The sequence below is a fragment of the Anabrus simplex genome, chromosome 6, assembly GCF_040414725.1.
Source record: "Anabrus simplex isolate iqAnaSimp1 chromosome 6, ASM4041472v1, whole genome shotgun sequence".
Taxonomy (NCBI): Eukaryota; Metazoa; Arthropoda; class Insecta; order Orthoptera; family Tettigoniidae; genus Anabrus; species Anabrus simplex.
In genome coordinates, this window is record NC_090270.1 from 268,958,030 (window position 1) to 268,983,409 (window position 25,380).

Below are 25,380 nucleotides of genomic sequence, written 5' to 3' on the forward strand. Positions count from 1 at the left end.
ACAAAAATGAAGATTCTGACGAAAGCGGGAGTGAAGGTGATGCTAATGACGACTTTGAAGAAAATACAGAAATGAATGTGCTGCCAATAACCTCATACAGTGAGGCTCTCAGCATTGTTAAGCGACTGAAAGAATTTTATTATAAACAAAACGATGAAAAAGGTGTAAATTTGACCCAGGATTTAATTGCACATTGTGAAAACATCATTGCTAAACCGAAATGGACAAAACAAACGAACATTAAGGATTTTTTTCAAGTGCTAATGTTTTACTGTACTGTGCTAGATATTGCTACATCTACTGTACATACGGATTTGAAGTTTCAAAAACTCATACGTTCTTCTTAATTTTAACATGGTGAACGGCAGTAGTGTACAGTGTGCTCAATAGAGGTTTCCATAGAAGTGTTTTTGTCTCTTTAATACAGTGCATCGCAGCTGCAGCAGCCCATCTACAACTTTCTCATGTGAGTACAGTGCAGTATATTGTACAATACTGTATACAGTATACAATTAAAGGTACATTTGCGAGAATTGTTAACACATACAATATATGGGGTATTGTGTTCCAACTTATGTTTAATGGTACCGGTTTCATAACCTCTCGCGGGCGGACACCCCTTCATAACGGACATTTTTTTCGGTCCCGAAGGTGTCCGTTATAGGGAGGTTTTTCTGTATTGCTCTTCTAGGGTATATGCTAATCGTGTGTTACAAAATGCGAAATGTTTGAAATAATGAAGCGATTTCTTGTGCAGGAAAATACGTATGGTGGTGTTACCATGATTAGGGACGCTAGTAATAAATCATAAATAGTTCAAAAATTTAGAGAGGAATACTCGAAAGAATGGCCCTGTTTACTACGTTGTTCAAAATCTCATTCACATGTGATTTGTAGTGTGTGCGTAGCCACCATATTTCAGATTCTCATGAGGAAGAACAAGACTGAATTCCGTGCCAATATGAACACCGAACTGTTAAGTGCTCTCTTAGTGCAAAGGATGCATGTGATATCAAAAGAAAAAGCATGTCACCAGTGTACGTTTACCAAACAGCAACTATAAGCTGCTAAGGGAGCAACTACAGTACTCATCAAACAAAAAGATCCTTCAACCTCCACTCAGATATGTACTGCAGATCATGTTGAAGTTAGTTATGGTCGGAAGTTAGTTACTGTTGAGTTACTGTTAGTTATTGTTTGGAAGTTATTGGTTGAAGTGTCATGGTGTAGCAAGGTTATACTTGCAACCACGCGGACGACATGCTTTTAAACAGTCAACTGTTTCATTTTAGTTTCAATGTTGTCATCTCAATGTGCAGCGATTGGCAGTTGTATTTAAATGGCGGGTTGTGATGTGCGAGTTTTGTTTTGACAACAGTTATGAAGGTTATGTGTGTGTTAATTTGTGAATATATGTGAATAAAATAATTGTACGAACTGACAGCACCTCATGTGCGTCTTTGTGGATACATCACTCTATTACACTGAAAATAATAATGTTCTTGTTTTATGTCTGTCCTAAAGACTAGTTATTGATAGATGCTGGGGTGTTGTAATTTTGTCCCGCAGGAGTTCTTTAATGAGCCAGAAGCCAATGACACGGAGTCATTATCTTTAAAACACCCTTAAAAGGCATATTACATGCTTTTTCACTGTTGTGAAATAAGGATGATTGGAGTAACAAACTGAATAAATCATAATTACATTTTTAATCTGTAACGGGCCATCGGAGACCGCAGGTTCCTTATAACCAATATACTCTGCAGTTATCCCTTAATAACCTCCAAAAGTTTGTTGTTGGAATTTGGGTTCACCCTGTATACATTTGTAACAGTTTATAAATACTAATAAACATAAATATAGAATATCATTAATAAAAATATATAAATAAATAAAATAAACTTGAAATCGAATTAAATTAATAAAAATATTTAATCGAAATGTCCGTAGTATGGGCGCTGGAGTTCACCAGAATGGATCCCTCGAATTTTGATAGAGCATGATAAACTTTATATCCCAGGGCATGTACATAATGCTGCGTACTGGTACATCTGCTGCAGGCCTTACCTAACCTCCTGAAAACGACTAAATAGGTGGGAACTGCATCTAGGTTCATCAATAACTCCACTGATTCTAAAGTAGGTAACTATATTCTTAACAAAATCCGTGCATGAGCACCTCATCAACACACAAAATTATACATATAATACACACATGAAATATTGCTGGAAGACTCCATATTTACAACAACAATGAAAACAGTGGGAAAAAGAAAGCGAGAACTAAACTACCATTTGTAGACGGTCCGATGAACAATGTACATACATGTAGATAAAAACCCTTCACTGTCTCTTTATCAATACTACTTGCCGATTCTCATAATCGTCAGTTATCACATCACACAGATACTGCACCTTGTAATACTGTGTTTACATACTTTAACACTTGTTGTAAAGATATATACATTTGAGCAACACACGCCTGTTGATCCTCAACATAAATTATGATAAGTCTGAGATAGCTTTCACCAACATATAATGCCAGACCTCCACAAGGACTACAACACTTAATGCGTACGCCCTCCGCAATTTGTTGGATCAGCCACTTTCCACGAACATAACAAGACTACGTTCCACGAACGTTTGAAGTCCAGTCCATTGCAGCCGTGTCACTCCAGTACCGTGTATAAGCACCACTTCCTTCCCATACAGTGTCAGTTGTGGTTCTTTCCTTCTAGTACAGTGTCACTGGTTGTTGTTTTAGTAGTAGTGGTTCCTTTCCGCTGTGATGTCGAAGTTTATATAAAGACCTCGGCGTTCCCCTTCCTCTCACATGATACGTCTTGATTGGTCCTTGCCAGCCAATCATGAGTGATCCTCATAAACAAACGCTGGGGTATATCACATGACTCATAGAACTTTCCTAGTACAATAACATCAACAAACACATCTCATCAGACACTGGAATGCCCGCATGAGTCATCCAAATTACCAGAGTCCAAGATAGCAATGTTTTCCCAGTACAAAACAAATTACTCATACCTACATATGTGGATATCTCCCAGCTTACAAATATAAATGACAAAATATACAAATGAAATATTGATGATGATAATAATAATAATAATAATAATAATAATAATAATAATAATAATAATAATAATAATAATAATAATAAATCGAATACTGACAATAATATCTATAACTTCTACATACAGTGCGAGGGTGTGATATATGTACTTTCACACATTTTTTTAACAAATCCAGACTCTGGTCATAAGGAAACACTCCAGTTGTTCCTTTCTCTAATTTTTCCATCATTTTTTGTTTAAGGTGGAGGAGAAGGTGAAATTACCTGAAGGTGAGCAGTTAACTGAAGACGAGATCCTTTATTACTATCAAAGCCTATTTGAAGAGTTTGCTGTTCTTCGGTATGAAGACATCACAAATCTCATTGTTGATGGGAATATGTCCCTCATATGTGGTGACTCACTCCTGCTTAGTTGTATGAGGAATGATTATCATACACAAAATGGTGGGCAATTACTACATCTAGTATATTTATGTGAACGCTTGATTCAGTTGCTTCAGAGGAAAAGAGGTACCTTTGAGTTTGTGTTTTTTGATATCTGGAGACAGACACTGGTAGATGAGTCTTTGTCTCTCGCTCGGTCTGTACTCGAAACTCACTTGAAGAAAAATACCAATATCAAAGTCCATCATTTTGTTGCTACATGGGACCCTGCATTTAAGGAGTTCATCAATTTGCACAAGCCAAGCTTTCTTCTTGTAGATGTTGATTTGCCTAGTGTTCTTTCCAGTTTTCAGGAGACTGTTAATGTCACAGTAGCTGAAATATTTGTCTACTGCCAGGTACTGTTTGCCCTCAGTTTGGATCTGCCTTGTGTCAGCCTGGAGAAGGTGGAATTAGATATTTCTGTTATATATGCTTTTACAGTGGGTAGAAAGTTATATAAGAGGAGGTGTAGATTTCTGGCCTTAAACTATCTCATGCACATAAGTAGTGGAAGTAGTGAGAATACAAGATTGCCCACACTACCGCTGAATTCTATAGACTTTGGAGTTGGAGTGGACATCAGGCACGTTGTGACTGTTATGGCAGCATCGTGGTACCTCCTGGAATGTAAAGACACCTACTCAGAAGACTGGATTCGTGTATTCTTACTTTATTCAGCTATGATAGAAATATTACCTCTCAAGAACAGAGGCTGCCCTGTTCCTAGAGAAACACAATCAGCTGGTCTCCTTGCTTTTATTAGAAAGATCCAATTCTATATGAAATGTGCTCTAGCTCAGTTTGAAGGAAGTGAGTTCCTTTATGACAAAGTGTCAGATCTCTGGCATGGGAACTTGTTTATCAATATACTTGAGCACATAAATTCTGTTCTCAGAAATCCAGGTGATCTTGGAATTCGCTCTTCAGAAGTTTACATGAGACTTGCAGAAGAGGTCTACATAGTTTCAGGAAAACCATTTGAGGCATTTCCCATCATTACAGAGAACCTTGAATGGAACAAGCCCAGAACAGTCAGCAAGAAGGGAGAAGTAGCGCAACCTGAAACTCCTCCTTTGTGTCTGCCTTTGGAAAAGCTTTTACCTACATCATGCCAGCTTAGCTGGGAATTTTGTGGTGACCTCTTGCATGAAGTGCGCCAACAAGTTTCAGAATATGATGCTAGAATACATACATTTATAACTAAAGAGGCAAGTTACACTGAAGTGCATCATTGGCATTCTCATTTTCCACTCACTGATGAACAAGATCGCATCAAAAATTCAATAATACAACCCACCAATGATTATGAAAGGCGGAAGTATGAAAGACTGCGCAATAAGATGGCAAAATTTATGGATACGTATGGTGCTAGCATAGAAGGAAGACAGACTATTTCTAAAACAATTATCTGCAAGAGTAGAATTAATTCTAAGAAAGTGTCAAAGGAGAAGAAATTGAGTAAAAATGCTTTGAAAATCATACAAGCCAATATAGAAGGGAAGGAAAAAGATGCTAAGAAAGTTGAAGATGAAATGCTTGATAATTTCAAAGACAATTTTAAGAAATGGAAGCAGAAGGGAGAATATGCAGTAGCTTTAGAAAGTGCAAAAATCCTAAGGAAGAAGATAACCAATGAAGAGGGTATTAGGAGAATCTTAATGTACATAGCACAGTGCTGTAACTTGCTCTGGTGCGACGAGTGTAGAATGAAGAAGAAAACAGCAGAAAGAGATCTTACTTACGCAAAGGAATTGTTTCTTGTTGTGGGACAGATCCTTACAAGATCAAAAGAAACTGGGATTCCCCTCTCTGATACTCAAAAGACAGACCTTGGAAAATGGCTTTGGCGCCTAGGCTTTGGAGAAGTAGCTAACCTCTGGAAACTGCCGAGACCCGTAAGAGATGATGCCACTTTTGAAGTGGGTTTGTCTTGGGTGCGATTCCAATTGATACATCTTGGAGCTGATCTAAAGAGAAAGAGTACAGGTGAAAAAGATCCTCGAGTGGACTTCGTTCCTGATCGTTGGCAAAAAGAATTATTTGATATAATAGACCAGCGCAAGTCTGCCTTGATAGTTGCTCCAACATCATCAGGAAAGACTTATGCCAGTTATTACTGCATGGAGACTATATTGACTGAAGATGATGAAGGTGTGGTGGTGTATGTTTCGCCAACCAAAGCTTTAGTGAATCAGGTGGCAGCCACTGTTTATTCTCGCTTTAAAGGTAAACGTATGCCAGATGGTAAATCTGTTTTCGGAGTGTTCACTCGTGACTATCGGACTGACGATATGAACTGTCAGATATTGGTTACTGTTCCCCAGTGCTTGGAAGTGCTTCTGCTTTCTCCTCGGAGACAAGCTTGGGTCAGAAAGCTAAGGTATGTTATTTTTGATGAAATACATTGCCTTGCTGGACAGGCAGGAGGAATTTCTTGGGAGACATGTATCCTAATGATGAGATGCCCATTCCTTGCATTGTCTGCCACTATTGGAAATCCTAAACAGTTTCACACATGGTTGCAAGATGCAGAGAACTTTAAGAGAGAGAGAGATCGACTGGATAAATGTGAGAGATCATCTTACAAAGTTCACTTGGTTGTTCACTCTGAACGACACAGCGATCTCAAGAAGTACATTTACACTTCTGAAGGGGATATGATTCACATTCACCCATATGCCTACATAGATGAAACAGTTATCAGGGAACACAATGGTATTCCAAATCACATTTCATTAGCCCCAGAAGAGACTTTTCAACTATATATGGCCATGGAGACAGCATCTAAGGCAAGCGACGCAGTTCTTTCATACAAACCTGAAACTTACTTCAGCCAGACAAGTTTTTTGACTAGAAATGAAGTTAGGGAGTATGAAAACAAATTAAGGTCTCTTTTGCAGAATTGGGTTGTTGAAGATATGGAGACATACAGTGCAGTTATTGCCAAGCTGAAATTGCCACTGGAACAGGCCAACATTTATGAAATTGGATTTCATTTTGTAGCATCAAAATTTTTGAAGTTTATTCAGAAACTAAAAGAGAAACAGATGCTCCCAACCATTTTCTTCCGGTTTGATAAAGGTGATCTTGATTACCTTTTTGCACATTTTGTTGCATATTGTTCTCCTTTGGAGATTGATATTAATGTTTCAAGTAACTCTAGTAAGAGCAATGATGTTAGTGAAGAAAACAAGAAACATGTTAAATCCTTGTGTAGAACTGGTGGTCGAGCATCGGATGTAATGGAGATAGCATTTCGAGCTGGGGATTTCTCCCTGAGAAGGAGACAGCCATTTATCGACAACAGGTCTTTGGGTTTACTGGAAGACACTTCAAGTAGTTCAATAAGAAATGTGGGATTTGCTGATAAAAATGATGTGGCATTTATTGAGAGAAGGCTAATCCAGTCAGGATATAAAAGGGACGATGAATTTCCCAGTGGCTTGCGAGCTGGTCTAGGTAAACATCACGCTGCCATGAATTCTAAGGAGAGGAGTGCTGTGGAAATGCTATTTAGGATGAAAGTCCTGAATGGTGTACTTGCTACATCTACACTGGCCCTTGGTATTCACATGCCTTGCAAGACTGTAGTCATTGGTGGGAATAGTTTATTCTTCAACACTTTGACTTATCATCAGATGTCTGGAAGAGCAGGGCGCAGAGGATTTGATACAGAGGGTAACGTTGTGTTCTTTGGCACGGAAGAAAGGAAGATCAGAACACTTTTGACTGGGAGATTGCCAGATATGATAGGCAACTTCCCTTTGACTGTGACTCTTGTCCTGCGTTTGCTGCTGCTGGTGAACGACGTGTCCGAGAAAGGTGTTGCCAAGAAGGATTCCAAGAGTGAAGCTATGTCAAGGTAAGCATGTCTTTTATGCTAAATCTCAGTTCCTTTCATCCTTGTTTGGAAAAAAACGTTGTTTGGATGTTTCATGATAATTACAGGCCAGTCAGCTTGATATGTGTTGTATATAACCTTGCATAATTACAGGCATATAAATTTGCATGCATCTTTCACTTCCATGTTATGCAGTATTAAGGTTTGGATTTTTATGCTGTAATATTTTTATCCTGGTCTCTTTCTTACAGACCTGAGTTTAATTTCTAGCTGTTTTGGATCCTTTGCCTCACTTTTTATTGGCCATACAAGTGCATACTTTACATTATATTTGACCATAATAATAGCCTTACATTATGTTTGACAATAATAATAGCCTATGTTTTCAAGTACTATTCAAATGTTTCATGCCAAGCAATCTTATTTGTTTGCTTATTTTGAATTTCCTTTCCATAATTTTTGCTAGTGGTTTAACATCGCACTAACGCATCTAAGGGAAAGTTGTGACCGTGGCCTTAGTTCAGGTACATCCCTAGCATTTGTATGGTACAAAAATGAGAAATCACGTGAAACCAATTTCAAGTCTGCTGATGGTGGGATTCGAACCCATCATTTCCTGAAAGCAAGGTTTCAGCTGTGAGACCCAAACTGCATGGCCAATCCACTTGGTTTAGGAATATTTTGTGGCTGAGTGGTTTGAGGGTACTGTAATGGGTTTAGCATGCTGTTAGTTGTCAAACTAGAAATGTTGGGAATGTTAGTCTTCTCAGCAGGTTTTTGACAGTTTCATTAGCAACTTATCTATATATATATATAAAATAAAGAGTTTTGTCTGTACATTGCTCAGAATTTAAAAAGAATGGTATTTCTGTATCGGACGAGTCCACAGTAAAATGAAAATGCCCTTTTTAATTTTCTATCATTTCTGTCTGTATGCATGTACGTAAAGAGAATTTAATGAAAATCGGCATGTTAAGTCAGGGAATGAACTTTACCATTGGATTACAGTCACTTAAGTATTAAAATTTCATGATTCTGATCAAATTCAAATGAATATTAGATGCTTGACCAAAGTTAACCTAGCACTTAACCACTAGCAGTACCTTTCTCAAGGAACTCACAGCTAGGTTATGCTACAACCAGCGCTACCTTTTGCCCAAACTTATGATCAGCTTGCAACGAAGGTCCACAACCAGCCACTGCCACAACTACCCTGGCTGGTACCATCTATCGATAAATTCATGAACTTTTAAAAAATCTTGTAATTAGTTCCCACTTACTCTTCCGTTCATCCAGAAAGTTACTTGTTACCTCAGAATAATTATTATTCACTACACTGAAATAAGTTATCAAACTCTTACTCATTTTATAGCACCACAATATTCTTTAAATATGGAAGACTCCAACAAACGAACATTAATTGTGTAACTTGCATTCAACACTTCGTTGAGTCAGAAATAAATTCTGCCGATATCAACCTCATTCAGGTTAAATTAAACAGATTGCTCTCCACCAACAAATAATTCAAGCAAATTCAAAGCCAACTAGAGTCGCATGATGAAGAACATGAGGAATCTAACACGATCTACCGAGAAGAAGATGAAGAAGAAGAAGAAGCAATTGACTTGCCGGAGGCCAAATTAAGAAAGGCCACCACTCGACAAAACATGTCAGGGAATGAAGAAGTGGTCGGTCATAACCATGTGGCATGCCTAAAATTATAAAAGTAACAAAAATAAATCTCCCTAACTTTAATGGGTTTCTAATTACCTGGTTGCATTTCAGAGACATGTTTGAAGGCCTGGTGGTCAACAATAATAACCTATTAAACATACAGAAATTCCACTACTTGCTCTCCTCTCTGAAGAACGAAGCCAAGGACAGCGTAAGAAACATTAGCATTTCTGACACCAACTTTCTGGTCAATCGTTATCTTTTATTTCTTTTTTTGCTATGGCTTTACATCGCATCGACACAGATAGGTCTTATGGTGACAATGAGACAGGAAAGGGCTAGGACTGGGAAGGAAGCGGCTGTGGCCTTAATTAAGGTACAGCCCCAGCATTTGCCTGGTGTGAAATTGGGAAACCATGGAAAACCATCTTCAGGGCTGCCGACAGTGGGATTCAAACCCACTGTCTCCCGAATACTGGATACTGGCCGCACTTAAGCGACTGCAGCTATCGAGCTTGGTGCACGTTATCATTCACCCAAATTAATTGCAGCTGAACAAATTAGGCAACCTACGGAAACTTAAAATAAAATAGTTTCAACTGAGAGTGAAATATGTAAGTTCACCAACACATTCTGATGCAAGTGTAATGGAATAGTATAACTTGGAAACAATTCTCTAAACCCATGGGTAAGTATTGAAATATCGAGCTCAATTATTATTATTACATACCTGCCAACTTTCCCGATTTAGGCAGGAGACTCCCGATTTTCGACAGTTCTTCCCGGGCTCCTGATTATTCTATTATTTCTCGTGAGTTTAGCTTACATTTGTTTTCAAATCACGCTATTTCATTTATTTTTTACGCCAGTGGCCGCAAGTCCTTTGCTCATTGGCCGCTTCCAAATATCAACGTTTATTAATGCAAAAAAATGTGCGTGAATGTGCGAGGGATACTGACTGGAGGGTGATTGGGGATTTAAATGAGACTATGGAGTGGGTATGTGGGAAACTGGGAGTGAAATTTCTAGATCCTAATGGGTGGGTAGGAGAAAGGGATCTGCGCTCGGATGGCCTTCATTTAAACCGCAGTGGTACGTATAAGTTAGGAAATTTGTTTGGAAGGGTAATAGGGAGGTACATTCAGGGAAACGGGATGGCCTAGGGAGCGGTGATAAGGGAATAGGGAACTGGAAATCAAGTAGGGATGACATAAAATTGTTAGTGTTGAACTGTAGAAGTATTGTAAAGAAAGGAATAGAATTAAGTAATTTAATAGATATATATTTACCAGATATTGTAATAGGAGTTGAATCATGGCTGAGAAATGATATAATGGATGCAGAAATTTTCTCACGGCACTGGAGTGTGTATCGTAGAGATAGGATAGGAAAGGTGGGAGGGGGAGTTTTCATTCTGGTGAAAGAAGAATTTGTAAGCTACGAAAAAGTTAAAGATGAGACACATGAAATTTTAGGTGTAAGGCTCATTTTTAAAGATAATAGGCAACTTGATATATTTGGAGTGTACAGATCGGGAAAGGGTAGCACTGATGCGGATTCGGAATTATTTGATAGGATAGTCAGCTATGTGGGAAATGACATGGAAAGAAATGTGATTGTAGCGGGAGATCTGAATTTGCCAGATGTCAATTGGGAAGGAAATGCGAACGACAGGAAGCATGACCAACAAATGGCAAATAAGTTAATATGGGAAGGACAGCTGATTCAGAAAGTGATGGAACCAACCAGAGGGAAAAATATTCTGGATGTGGTGCTGATAAAACCAGATGAGCTCTATAGGGAAACTGAAGTAATAGATGGTATTAGTGATCATGAAGCTGTTTTTGTGGTAGTTAAAAATAAATGTGATAGAAAGGAAGGTCTTAAAAGTAGGACTGTTAGGCAGTACCATATGGCTGATAAAGCAGGTATGAGGCAGTTTCTAAAAAGTAACTATGATCGGTGGAAAATGGTAAATAAAACTGTAAACAGACTCTGGGATAGGTTTAAAGAAATTGCTGAGGAATGCGAAAACAGGTTTGTACCTTTAAGGGTGGTAAGGAATGGTAAAGACCCACCTTATTATAATAGAGAAATAAAGAGACTAAGAAGGAGGTGCAGGCTGGAAAGAAATAGAGTTAGAAATGGCTGTGGAAGTAAGGAGAAATTGAAGGAACTTACTAGAAAATTGAATCTAGCAAAGAAGGCAGCTAAGGATAACATGATGGCAAGCATAATTGGCAGTCATACAAATTTTAGTGAAAAATGGAAGGGTATGTATAGGTATTTTAAGGCAGAAACAGGTTCCAAGAAGGACATTCCAGGAATAATTAATGAACAAGGGGAGTGTGTATGTGAGGATCTTCAAAAGGCAGAAGTATTCAGTCAGCAGTATGTAAAAATTGTTGGTTACAAGGATAATGTCGAGATAGAGGAAGAGACTAAGGCCAAAGAAGTAATAAAATTTACGTATGATAACAATGACATTTACAATAAGATACAAAAGTTGAAAACTAGAAAAGCGGCTGGAATTGATCAGATTTCTGGGGATATACTATAGACAATGGGTTGGGATATAGTACCATATCTGAAGTACTTATTTGATTATTGTTTGGTCGAAGGAGCTATACCAGATGAATGGAGAGTTGCTATAGTAGCCCCTGTGTATAAAGGAAAGGGTGATAGACATAAAGCTGAAAATTACAGGCCAGTAAGTTTGACATGCATTGTATGTAAGTTTTGGGAAGGCATTCTTTCTGATTATATTAGACATGTTTGTGAAATTAATAACTGGTTCGATAGAAGGCAATTCGGTTTTAGGAAAGGTTATTCCAATGAAGCGCAACTTGTAGGATTCCAGCAAGATATAGCAGATATCTTGGATTCTGGAGGTCAAATGGACTGTATCGCGATTGACATGTCTAAAGCATTTGATAGGGTGGATCATGGGAGACTACTGGCAAAAATGAGTGCAATTGGACTAGACAAAAGAGTGACTGAATGGGTTGCTATATTTCTAGAAAATAGATCTCAGAGAGTTAGAGTAGGTGAAGCTTTGTCTGACCCTGTAATAGTTGAGAGGGGAGTTCCTCAGGGCAGTGTTATCGGACCTTTATGTTTTCTTATATATATAAATGATATGAGTAAAGGAGTGGAATCGGAGGTAAGGCTTTTTGCGGATGATGTTATTCTCTATAGTGTGATAAATAAGTTACAAGATTGTGAGCAACTGCAACGTGACCTCGAAAATATTGTGAGATGGACAGCAGGCAATGGTATGTTGATAAACGGGGCTAAAAGTCAGGTTGTGAGATTTACAAATAGGAAAAGTCCTCTCAGTTTTAATTACTGCGTTGATGGGGTGAAAGTTCCTTTTGGGGATCATTGTAAGTATCTAGGTGTTAATATAAGGAAAGATCTTCATTGGGGTAATCACATAAATGGGATTGTAAATAAAGGGTACCGATCTCTGCACATGGTTATGAGGGTGTTTAGGGGTTGTAGTAAGGATGTAAAGGAGAGTGCATATAAGTCTCTGGAAAGACCCCAACTAGAGTATGGTTCCAGTGTATGGGACCCTCACCAGGATTACCTGATTCAAGAACTGGAAAAAATCCAAAGAAAAGCAGCTCGATTTGTTCTGGGTGATTTCCGACAAAAGAGTAGCGTTACAAAAATGTTGTAATGTTTGGGTTGGGAAGAATTGAGAGAAAGAAGAAGAGCTGCTCGACTAAGTGGTATGTTCCGAGCTGTCAGCGGAGAGATGGCGTGGAATGACATTAGTAGACGAATAGGTTTGAATGGCGTCTATAAAAGTAGGAAAGATCACAATATGAAGATAAAGTTGGAATTCAAGAGGACAAACTGGGGCAAATATTCATTTATAGGAAGGGGAGTTAGGGATTGGAATAACTTACCAAGGGAGATGTTCAATAAATTTCCAATTTCTTTGAAATCATTTCGGAAAAGGCTAGGAAAGCAACAGATAGGGAATCTGCCACCTGGGCGACTGCCCTAAATGCAGATCAGTATTGATTGAAGATGTTTATTGAAACCTGTATATCGCAACGTGTATATTGTTTGTCAATCTCTTGTTCTCATATGCTATGTTCGTGTTCGTTCACATCAGTCTAGTCGATTCTAGAGACTAGTCGCTAGATATGGAGTCTTTCTTAGTAATTAGTGACAGAATTTCAATGATAACGACTAGTGACTTTTCTAGAGAAATTAGGAGACAATTCTAACTAATTTTAATTTATTACAATTTAAATAAAATATAGACTTTTGTCTGTACATTGCTCAGAATTTAAAAAGAATGATATTTCTATACCATTCATGACCACAGTAACAAGGCGAAATGATCGTTTTAATTTTCCGTAATTTCTCTCTGTATGTACATACGCTAATCACGAGAAAACGGCTCAAGAGAGTTTAATTAAAATCGGTATATAATGTTGGGGAATAAGTCACTATAATCTAGACCATGAGTAATTTTATTCACAATGAGTGAAATAGTAGTTTAGGGGAAGGCCTAAAATTTAATTCTCAAATATTTATGTTGTTATTAGCCCTATCGATAAATACTACATAACTAAAGTTATATATTATTACATTTTCTATCACTTATGTCATACATTTTTATCATACCGGATATGATAACAGAGATATACGTGAATTTGGATTTTTGTTGCTACATCCATATCAGCGCCGAGGTACGAGAAAATGGGTGAACAGAATTTTATGTAAAGTCAGGGAATAAGGAACTACAGTCTGCAATATAAATAATTTCATTCACTATGTTCGAAATGGTAGTTTAGGGGAAGGTTGCCAAAAATGTAATTTTTAATCACCTATCTTATTGATCATATCGAAAAGTACAACACAGCAAAAGTTATAGAGAATGCAATTTCCGATTATTGATATCTTATTCAGTTTTATCATACCGACTATAATAATATTGGTGGTGATGGTGATTCAGTTGTGAAGATGATTATAAGAATGAGAAAAAAGTCATGAGGGAATGATCGCTTGAATAACACAAGAGAGAGTCATGAAAAAAAGGACGACTCTCTTTACCTTAGATGCTCAAATGGAGTTGGAAGAAAACTAAATGTGAAGGCCTAAAATATAGAAAGCTCATAAAATTGATCAACAATAGCATTACATTGACCATTGTTTGTTGTGACGTGCGTTGTGTATTCTGCTGCCATTTATCTCCGATAGATGGGATTACTGCTCCGTGTCGAGTATAACAGCCTGCCTGAATATTGGCAGGAAGTAGCTGGGGAATTACATCTCTCTCTTCTTTAGCATGCCATTCCTTCGGTTGATAAATTTTCTGTTATTACTGGTACGTAACACAATGGATCATCATAGTACTCCAGCTATTCGATCCCTACTCTGAGGCTGTGATTGGAATGAGTAGTGTGCACACTTAAACAAAATAATTACACAGGATTGTTCACGGCTGTCTACAGCCTGGTCATTCTAGTTTTGGAAATTTGAACTGTTAGATCGACATAGTACTTTTTGTTAAAAGTGAGAAAATATGCTGTTTTTCATTTTATCGAGTATTTCATATGACAGCATTGCTTTTAATTGCGACATTCGTACTGACGTTTATGTAGTGTCCTATTTTGACTTCAGTTGGAAGAACTATAAGGACAGTCGTTCTGAGAATTCTGTAGTGAAGGATGGGTACATCAGCTTGTGACTTGATCCGAATAGCATTGCGCTTCGCATAATCGTGCGGCGCTTGATGCAATATATTAATTTATGCATTTGCTAAGTAATGGCATCTAAGTGCATGACTGATTTACACATGTGGAGCATGAGTTCATACTATTTTTGGTAGAGGCCAATCACCTCACTCACATACTTCCTGTGAGGGAATAGAGATGTGTAATTTTTAGCCTCGTAGCCTTGTATAGCAACAATCAGGCTTTGAGGCAATAAGTGTTATAAATAGATCATAGTACTGTATTGTGCAAGACATGCAGAATAAGCAGTTTTGATCAATTATATCTCCTGATTTTTCCTGATTTTCATATCAAAATCTCATGATGTTTTGTTTTGTAAAGGTGGCAGGTATGTTATTATTATTATTATTATTATTATTATTATTATTATTAACTTGTGAGGTGTGGCTATGAAGTTGTTTACGTCTATTATTATTATTATTATTATTATTATTATTATTATTATTATTATTATTATTATTAACTTGTGAGGTGTGGCTATGAAATTGTTTACGTCTATTATTATTATTATTATTATTATTATTATTATTATTATTATTATTATTTATATAGTTATGGATGGACTTTATTTGGTATAAATCATGGTCGTATCATTTATTATTTGTGTGTTGTATGATCTGTCTTGTCTAAAAAATCATGTGAGGTTATGTAATGATACATCAGCTGTATGTATATTAAGAGTTTATTTAATGTAAGAACACATAATTAATAGTATATAACTTATTATTACCTGTAAATATGATGTATAAATCCAATGTAATTTGTGCAACACAGGGTAATAGTCCAGAACAATGCATCTTGTCACTAGAGCTTTATAGAGTATTCTATTCATTTGTAAATAGGTTATTGGAGACTCGAGAAATTTCGAGAAAACATGTTGTGTCATACTTTTCTAGAAGCCTGGCCAGGCAAGGTATATAAAGAGACGGTGGAGAGTTGTTAGTTGACTTGTTAGTGTAAGTTGCTAGTCGAGTGTGTGAACTCATGTTGTAATTTTATTGTGCTGGTAATCAGTTGACATGCTAAAGTAGCAAGTAGCAAGATGGTGGTTCATTAATATGTGTACAATGCGTATATAATTCGTAAATATAACAGTGTACACAACTGACAGCATTTCATGTATGCGTCTTTGTAGTTATGACAATTCAAGGTCAGTATAGATGCTCTTAATGCCCTAAACGCCCAACCAAGTATCCTAGATTTACTTCTTAATGAATTCCTCCTCTTAACTAGACAATAACCTAAGGTTAGAATTTGAAAAGGAGCCTTCTCAGTTAAATTCGAGGAGTCATTAGCTTCTTGGAGAGACGCTGTCAGACATTACAACTCTGCTTTTCTACCCAACCACCTGCAGCCAGTCTAAACAATTACCCTAAATCAGCCACGCATGATAACACAACAACAATCATACATTTTGACAGCGGAGAGATGTTACATCTGCTCAGAAGAGCAATCGATCAATATTCTAAAGGCTAATGCCTTGTCAATGCAACCACTCTTTTCTTTCATTGGCTATTCATTTCAGTTCCACATAATTGCCACAACCTAACCTCTTCTTGATGTCGTCCAAATACTTCATCCTATGTCTTCCTCTCCCTTTCTTTCCGAACACTTTCAATCTGATTTGTGATGAAAGGTTCAAATTGATCGATAGCAAGCACTGCAGTAACTGTCTTAGTCCATCACACTCTTGGAAGGCATGTAGATCGAGTACTGCATGTAAGGTATGCAAGGAATACCACCACACATTGCTACACCAAAATGATCAGAATGAGGAAGTAACTAACGCAAACAGCACTATGGCACAAAACCCACAGAGTAACAACACACTCCAATCATTGTATCACTCCAATCATTGTATCACTCCAATCATTGTATCACTCTCTCTGAAGTACTCCAAACACTCAGGTTCTTCTAAGCACAGTCTCAGTTAAAATCAAGGGCTCAAACAGGAGATATCATCGCATGGGAGCCGTATTAGATAACTGCTCTCAAAGCAACTTCATAACTGAGCAGGCGGTACAACAACTTAAAAGGACGACTGTTATATCCCTGAAAGCATTCAGTGAACTGACATCTGAAGCTGATTCATCAGTAAACGTAGAAGAGCACTCGACGTTCAGCGACTTTCATTTCAGTATTGTACCCTAAAGACACATGGGACAATAAATCAAGATGGGTGGGTTACTGAGAGTGGCAAACTTACCTATGGTTCCTGTCCCTTTCTCACCTGGCTAGGTCATCGGCGAGCCCATGGACGGTTTGGTGTCTAGATCGAGTAAAACTAAAGAGGATTTTAAAGATCTAACAGGACAGGAAGCTTTGTTGTGTGAGTAAATGAGGAACAAGATTAAATAAGCTACATTTTAATAAACAAAAGCTTAAATGAAAAGAAACACTGCGTACAATACATAAATACAAATTCAAGTCATTGGCCATGAGGTGGCAACAACACAATTAATCTTATATGGAGTCCGTGTGGCAATTGCTTTAGTAAGTACTTTAACTAAATTGGCGATAAGTTTGAACAGGTTTTTCACGAGAAGCATCTTGGCAACAATGTTTGAAACTTATTATATTAGGAACAGAAATTCCTTGCAGATCTTACAAATTAAACCTAACATCACTTACCTCACATACGGGATGTAACTACACACAAACATAAATGCAGGACCATTGGTTGCCGCCAAAATAACACTGAAGTTAATGGTGAGCCCGGACTCACTGTCAAAGATGGGATTAGAACCCAGGACCCCTAGGTAACGTACGTGCTAGTGCACTTTCTAGCACAAACAGATGACAAGTACAAGAAAGAACAATACAAAAAGAGCACATAATTAAAACAACAAACACTGCAGCACCTGAAAATAATTACAAGCCAAAGGAAACAAAACACTTCACACATTTTGCATTCTTCGTAAGGGATGGATCTCCCCCTCTGAACTGCACGCTGGGCTGCGGCAATGACCGCTCGTGGCGAAGGGTTGGGACAAGGTCGTCGATATTTCCAGCCTTTCAATACAAACGTCAGCTGACACCTACTCTCTGCTCCGCCTGGTTTACACACACAGCTGGCAACTGTTCGGGATAACGGGACCTTTAAACATTTTGTTTCCTTCAAAGCAGGTATTCTTTCAGATCAGTTTCATCCAATGGAAACTCTTCTGTGTATCGTATATCTTTCAAAGTCCATGGAGTATCATCCGTACATTACATTTCTTTATCCCTGAGTCCCCGGTTCAAACCGAGTGCACAGTTGTGGGAAAACCCCACCGGCAAAATTTTGATAACCCTCACTGTTTCGAAATTGAGGACACATGGTCCTCTGCTTCACCACCTCCTGTGAAATTCATGCACACAGATAAACATGAAAACTGTGACTTTAAGTAGCCCAGTACATCATAATGAGTTACCACTCAACATTACAAGGTGGGTTATCCTTATGTTTTAAAGACCCTGAATGCTGCAACTAACTACGTTAACAAATGCAAAGGAATAAAATATATACATAACAACAAGCCTAGATCTGATCTATTTCCCTCGTTACCAGTAATAAAACAAAGCTAAATACACTGGCAACACATGCACTAGTCCTGATATCAATACTTGGTTGCCAAAAGGGCTTAAATTAAGGCTTAATTAAATTGAAAGAGAAATATCTGCAAAAATGCTGTCCCTAACTCATGTCAAAACACCTGTTCAACTTATCTTAATACTGAAGAGCTCGCGTTCCCTCCATGCCGGACTTGGTTGTTGAGCCTAGCCCATCATCATGCAGTCGTCATCCTGGGTTGACAGTCCTGGTCTCAGCTCTTGGAATGGCCCCATCACGGTGCCGTCTTCTTGAATATGAGTGTTGGAAGGTCTAGTGCTATGGTAAGCTCTTGTCATAGTTTCCACCATGCTAACTGCAATTAAACACCCAGTCAGTCATCTGCAACGCACTCTGGACTCTCCTGCTCCTTCTTAGTTATGTTAGGGCAGAAATTGGCAGTGTATGTACCCAAAATGTACTTAGTGAAATGCCTAGTGCTGAACCGCACACAAACTCATGTTAGAAGTCTGACTTTTATGTCAAGGCAAAGATTGCGGCCTAGCTAGCTGAAATGTACATAGTGAATGCCTTGTGCTCAGCCACACACAGACTTTATCAGAATGCCTGTCTTTATGTTAAGACAGGTTTTTCACGAGAAACGCCTTGGCAACAACGTTTGAAACTTATGATATTAGGAACAAAAATTCTTCACAGATTTTATAAATTAAACCTAACATCAATTCCCTCACATACAAAATGTAACTACACACAAACTAGGCCTAGCTAGCCAAAATGTACTTAGAGAATGCCTGGTGCTAAATCGCACATGAACTTTTGTTAGAAATCTGTAATTCTTCCCGTTCTAGATCAGGCTCTAGCTACACCCCTATCTCGAATTGCACACTGTTCGCCTATTCAACTTCTATGACGAGGTCTTTGTTCTGTTGGTAAGTTCACAGCGCAGTCGCCTGCCGGGCTGACACACGCGACCTCACTGAAGAAAATGTTAGAATGGAACAAGCCCTTCTTCACACATCTCTATTTATTAGTGTTGCCCGGCTTGATTTTCGCGGCCAAAAGGATGCATAAAATGTGAACGTCGAAGTAATAATGAATTTTAAAAATCACCACCATCATCCCGATACCAGCAATACGGTATTAACGGTATCACGCAAGTTATCAAAACACAACGGAAGCAAGGATAAGGATGGCTACGTACATTAAAAATAAAATCGTAAATAAAATAAAAGATGCGGATTAGGATACTAAAAAAACTTAAAGATCAAAATGACAACTACAGACAGGAATAGTGGTGAAAGCGGACTTGGACCCTATGAGGCTGAAAAATCGTAGGATTTTGTAAGGAAAAGAACGTACTCACCCATACCCTTCGTATAAAATATAATTAGAAAAACAAAGAAAAGACCAGAAACGTATAGAAAACAGATCGTGAAATAGGAACAGAAATACAACTGCAACTAGAATCTTAAACAATAAACCAGATAGGATATAACAAACAATCTTCTGGATGGTCCATTATAGGACGACTACAAACATTTTTCGTAATTTCTTTATCCAGAGCTACCGGAGACAACCTGACGGAAAATTAACACATTACAACATTAAGGTAAAAGGAAATTTTAAAACAGGAAATCCTCCAAACAAAAGGTGGCCTCGTGTAACACGGAGGCATAAATGAAATAGCCCACACTAAGATCCGAGGTGATTTCCTGGCAAGATAAGAACATTTACATTTCGTAAAATTTAAGAAGAAAGGCCGAAACACATGAAAGTTAAACTTAGAAAGAGGAAAACAAAATCACATGTTAAAAAATTTTAAGACAATTAAACGTGCTTACCTTAGGGTAGGTTGGCCCCGTAGGTCCGGACCGCGCGCACCGCGCGTCCGACCCCTTCAAAGATCGAAAACGAAAGGCGACAAGAAAACTGAAGCACGCGTACCTCACATCATACTGGAAATTGTTCGATATCAAACCGCCAATCGGAAAACACCTCCATGTAAAACCAATTACAACACCTCTAATTACAACCAATTACAAAAACCCTGACCTTATATGGGCATCAAGCAAACGACAAGCCATGAAGAAATTGCTGACGCAATAATTGAACCATCAACTTCTTACACGTGTCGGTATAGGAAGTTCATTTTTAAACTGGACCAAAATTTTAAAACAAAATCAGCAAGACCAAATTATACAATCTTCAAGTTTTCTAGATATCACAGGAATAATTGAAACAATCAAATAAATGTCTTAAATCTCTTGAGGCATTTAAAAAAAAGTTCTTTAACAGTCTTATCCAATAATCTTTTTCTTGGGATACACAAAACATAATAACACGACTTTTCTTCATATGTCCAAACAGTTTGTTTCTAAATAATTTTTTTCAAAATAAGTTTCGGATAGTCTTTGCCAAGAAAGAAAAACAATTTCTCGAGATATACAAAACATTTTCACACAACCTTCTTCATTAAAACAACAAGTGACAACATTTTAAACATAATTTTCAAATAAATTTTCACCGAGAAAACAAAATAAAATTGCAGTTCTATTCATCCAGAATAAAAACTTGGAACGTTTTCTTGCAGCTCAGGTACCATGTCACCCACTACGGGTTACATACTCCCTCCCACAAACTCGAGCACAGCTCGAGAAAACACAGTTGGAGGGGGGGGTGGTGTGTCACTCTTTCTTGACAACGAATTCGCCACATTTTATTTCTTCACTCTTCAATGTTCTTGAAGCCTGAGCTAGAGCGCTCAGCGATGTCCTCGTTCCCATCTCATGGACCGTGGCCCAGTGCCACCGTCGATCACCAAAAGAAAATGTGATTCCACTCCACATCTCATAGAATTTAACAAATAGCTGGTACAGGGTGCCCTCCATTAGCCACAACAGGTTACATTTATAAAGCTGGGGTCCTCACTGCCCCTGAAACATGACCAAACGAAGCAGCAGAAACATATCCAAAACAAAACAGAAGACTAACGAGGAAACCGAAGGGAGGTTTCTTTTTTTTTTTTTTTAAACAAATTTGTCACCCAACTGGTGAACAACATAACAGCTTGTGGTCTTTTAATGGGGCAGTCAAGCCCTCCCCAAGGCTCGCACGTTTAAAATAAAAGAAACAAAAATGAAAATGAAAACAACAAATGAAATACGGAAAGAACAAAGCTACAATCCGGGAATTCACCTAGATCAACATTCTTACAGAAAAAAAAAAAAAACCCACGAAGAGTAACGGAAATATAAATGCAACAAATGCTGACACCCCTTTTATATAAATTTGCTTTCAACTTGCAATACTATAACTTTACAAGGTCTCAACTTAAAAGGATACCAAGGAACTAATTTTTAAGGTAACGTGTTGGGCAGGTTACAAGCTTTAAGTTACAATTTGCCCAGTACAAGCACACAATCTCCACCTTCCACACCCAAGCACCACAGGGATGAGAGGTTCAGCAAAAAGAGAAAATTCTCCAGGGAATAACAATTACTAAACCTTCATCGACTGAAGCACCACACAACCACACACAACTTACCTCATTGGGCACCTCGCAACATAACACTACTATATCCAATGAACATTTCCTAGATTGTACTTGCTACGTGCATTCTTAATTACCCAATCTCACATCAAATTGAATAGAAGGAAAGAAAATATGCAAGCTTCAAAGGAGCACAGAAAAAGAAACAGTTAAATTCCTCCAAGTTCAACGAAATGAGATAAATCACTATTCACTTACCAAGTCATGTACTTAATACTTCAAATTTTGAATAGACAAAACACACATTACGCACCACATGTCATCAATTAACCCAAGCAAGGAAGCAAAAGGAGCTAAGAAAAAAAAAATCACATTACCATGACAACAGAATCTCCAGACACAATGAAATCACTCTACCCTTGTGCATACTAAATCCAACTCTCTGATATAGAAAGAAAAAGGTACAAGAACGACCTTCATACCCGAGATTACCAGACATAGCATGACACATCAAAATGACCAAGACTGTCTGTCCTCCGACACACAATACCGAAGCACACACAAAAGAGAAGCGCAATGACCTAACTCTCAGTAGCATAAACCCAAAGGGCAAAAAGGTACGACAAGACCTCAAGACTGCCATGACAGTCATACGACAACTCACACATACAACGCACAAGACATTCATGAAACGGATGCGTGTGATGATCCCTATCAAGCAGTACCCAGAATAAAAAGGACAATACATGACCTCAAGTACCCTTGAATCCATCACACCACAATGAGACGACTAGGCCTATTACTGTACTCCCAGAAGAGGAATGCCTCTCAGTACTTCAGGTCATAAGTCTCAGTACACACATACATGCCTCTACAAGGCGACATATACACACAACGACTATTTACAACTGAGGACAGACATCAAGGTTCTTAATTTTGGAAAAATTACCCAGTCCACAAGGTCCCATTCCCGAGCAGACGGAGTAATAGACCTTTAGAGCGTGCAATTCCACAACCAGATGAAAATTCACAAGATGACATATACAGTAGAGTCCCGTTAATCCGAACACCGTTAGTCCGAAAGTCCGGTTAATCCGAACTGAAATATTCATTTTTTAAAAATTTCCTTATTGAAATGAAAGAACATATTATTATAGAATGAAGATTTACTTGCATTTTATTAGTCATATTTTACTAGAATAATTTAATGTAAACATAATTACACATCATAAACCATCAATCACTGATCGTTTATCTTTACAAAGTCTGTTAGTTTCTTGTGCCATAGTGATTGGAACCTACTCGAAGATGTAGTGTTAAACCAGCGTCTCACAAACATCACATCAGTAGGCGTAGCAGCGGAGTGTTGCTCGACGTAGCGTACGGCAATTTCTAAGGCGGCCGCAGCATCTGAATGTGACAGTGGTTGTTGTTCATTGTGGTCTTCGTCGTCACTCTGCTCCTCATCAACTCCACATTCTTTCTCCACTAGCGCTACAATTTTTTGGTCTGTTTATAATTGATGACAGTCAGCTTCCATCCACTCGCTAATGTGATTTTCATTGTCGTTTTCTCCTCTATGGGTTCCTAACTACCCTACTGTAATTTTATACAGTATTTTATTAATGTAACTACTAAAGAATGGACATTTCAAATTACAGTATGTACTGTATTGTAGAAACTATTTTCATCAGAAGGTTGAGGCGCTGGCCTTCTGACCCTAACTTGGCAGGTTCGATTCTGGCTCAGTCTGGTGGTATTCAAAGGTGCTCAAATACGACAGCCTCGTGTGAGTAGATTTACTGGCACGTAAAAGAACTCCTGCGGGAGAAAATTCTGGCACATAGGCATCTCCGGAATTGTAAAAGTAGTTAGCGGGACGTAAAGACAATAACATTACTATTAGAAAATATTTTCCGGTTAATCCAAAAATTTTGTAATCTGAACAGACTCCGGTCCCAATTAGTTCGGATTAACGAGACTCTACTGTATTTCCAAAAAAAAGGAAGTGGAACTAATCGAAAAACTTTACTAAATGATCACCTCTGCAAAATTTCTTCACAACCTACCTTAAAAAATTTAGAAGCATAGCTCAGGACAATAGAAACCGAAAGAACACTTGAAGAAAATTTTCCTGGTACATAATTTTCACTTACAACGGACAACCGTTCACAACCCATGTCACCCAATAGTTGAGCCTAAGATTACAGAGAATCTCTATCAGATGCACATAAGGAATAAAACGTTGTCAAGAGCAAGGTGCAGACCCATACCCCGTCCAATTGTCATAATTGACCTCAGGTTTCTCCTGGACTATAAGATATGGTGAGCAAGTATCACCCCACGAGACAACACGAGTCTTCATGGACCCTCCCTACCAAATATATGGGCACACGGGTAAATAAAAATATACAAGACAAGAAAACAGAAACAGCACGATGGAAACGCTCAAGAAAACAACCAAGAAGACTTTCGCACAGATGCAGAAACCCCATAATTTCTAATCTGCTCAGGAAATTTAGTAACTGGCCGGGCATCGTTCTAATTTAGTCCCATACCTAATTAGACACGATCCCAAGCACAGTAGTCAATAAAAAAACCACTTAAACCAGAAATTTAAATATCCACTGAGCCGCAACACAACAGCAAAACGTTTTAACAGGTTACACACGAAGAAGAACACAGCAGGTGACAAAACACGAAATTCTGACAAGAATATAGTAAAACACGAGATTTGGAAAATAGAAAATCACACAAAACTGGCGGAATTTACCAAGATAACCTCTAAATTATGCTGAAAATAAACAAAATTTTCAGAAAACTTAAATGCGACACCACACTGCAATTAACACGAACACGATGGACAGTTCGACACCAATACAAACACAGGACGAGAAACAGATGACAACGACACGAGTACAATTCATAAGATGGACTTTAGCGCGTTTAAAACTCGAAGTTTGTCAAGCAATCAACTGTCTCCCACAAATACATAACCACACAATCGCACAAAATAGTGCCACACTCAGCATCAAGACAGCTATAGTTTAAAATACTTGGGAATCGCATTACAAATCGAAAACAGATCAAAACCAACTCTAAATAATTTGGAAATTAATCACGAAGAACTTAGGTTAGAACACGCGGCACACGTAATATGATATGGAGTTTAAACGACCACGTGGTCAGCAGAAGGCTTTCCACGGACAAAATAAAACACACTATAACAAAAGAAAATTGTAGGTAGTGACTTATCTACATTTTCTACACGGGTTGCAAGCAAATCAAATTACGACAGCAAAAGACATTCTGCCAGACAGGCGAAATGCTAAACACATTCAAAGAACTTCCACAAAGATATCTCACACGAACAAAAATCAATAACAAAACTTAAATAAACAGAAATTAAGAATGCACACGCACACTATTTAACCACAATGTGGCTTGAACTTTACATTCATCGTAATCAATTTTGAAAATGCGTACTTTATAACTGCCAATTCGCATGGTCACAGAAGGTTAAAGAAAAAGAAAACTTTAACTGATA

The 25,380-nt window shown here is 38.0% G+C and overlaps 1 protein-coding gene across 1 annotated transcript in view; it reads left to right on the plus strand.

Moving 5' to 3' along the window:
- LOC136876438 (probable ATP-dependent RNA helicase DDX60) overlaps positions 1 to 25,380 on the plus strand; it is a 152,053-nt gene that overhangs the window by 56,987 nt on the left and 69,686 nt on the right. The window contains exon 3 of the mRNA XM_067150413.2: positions 3,333 to 7,378. Coding sequence (XP_067006514.2) covers positions 3,333 to 7,378 — 4,046 coding nt within the window. The remainder of the gene's footprint in view (positions 1 to 3,332; positions 7,379 to 25,380) is intronic.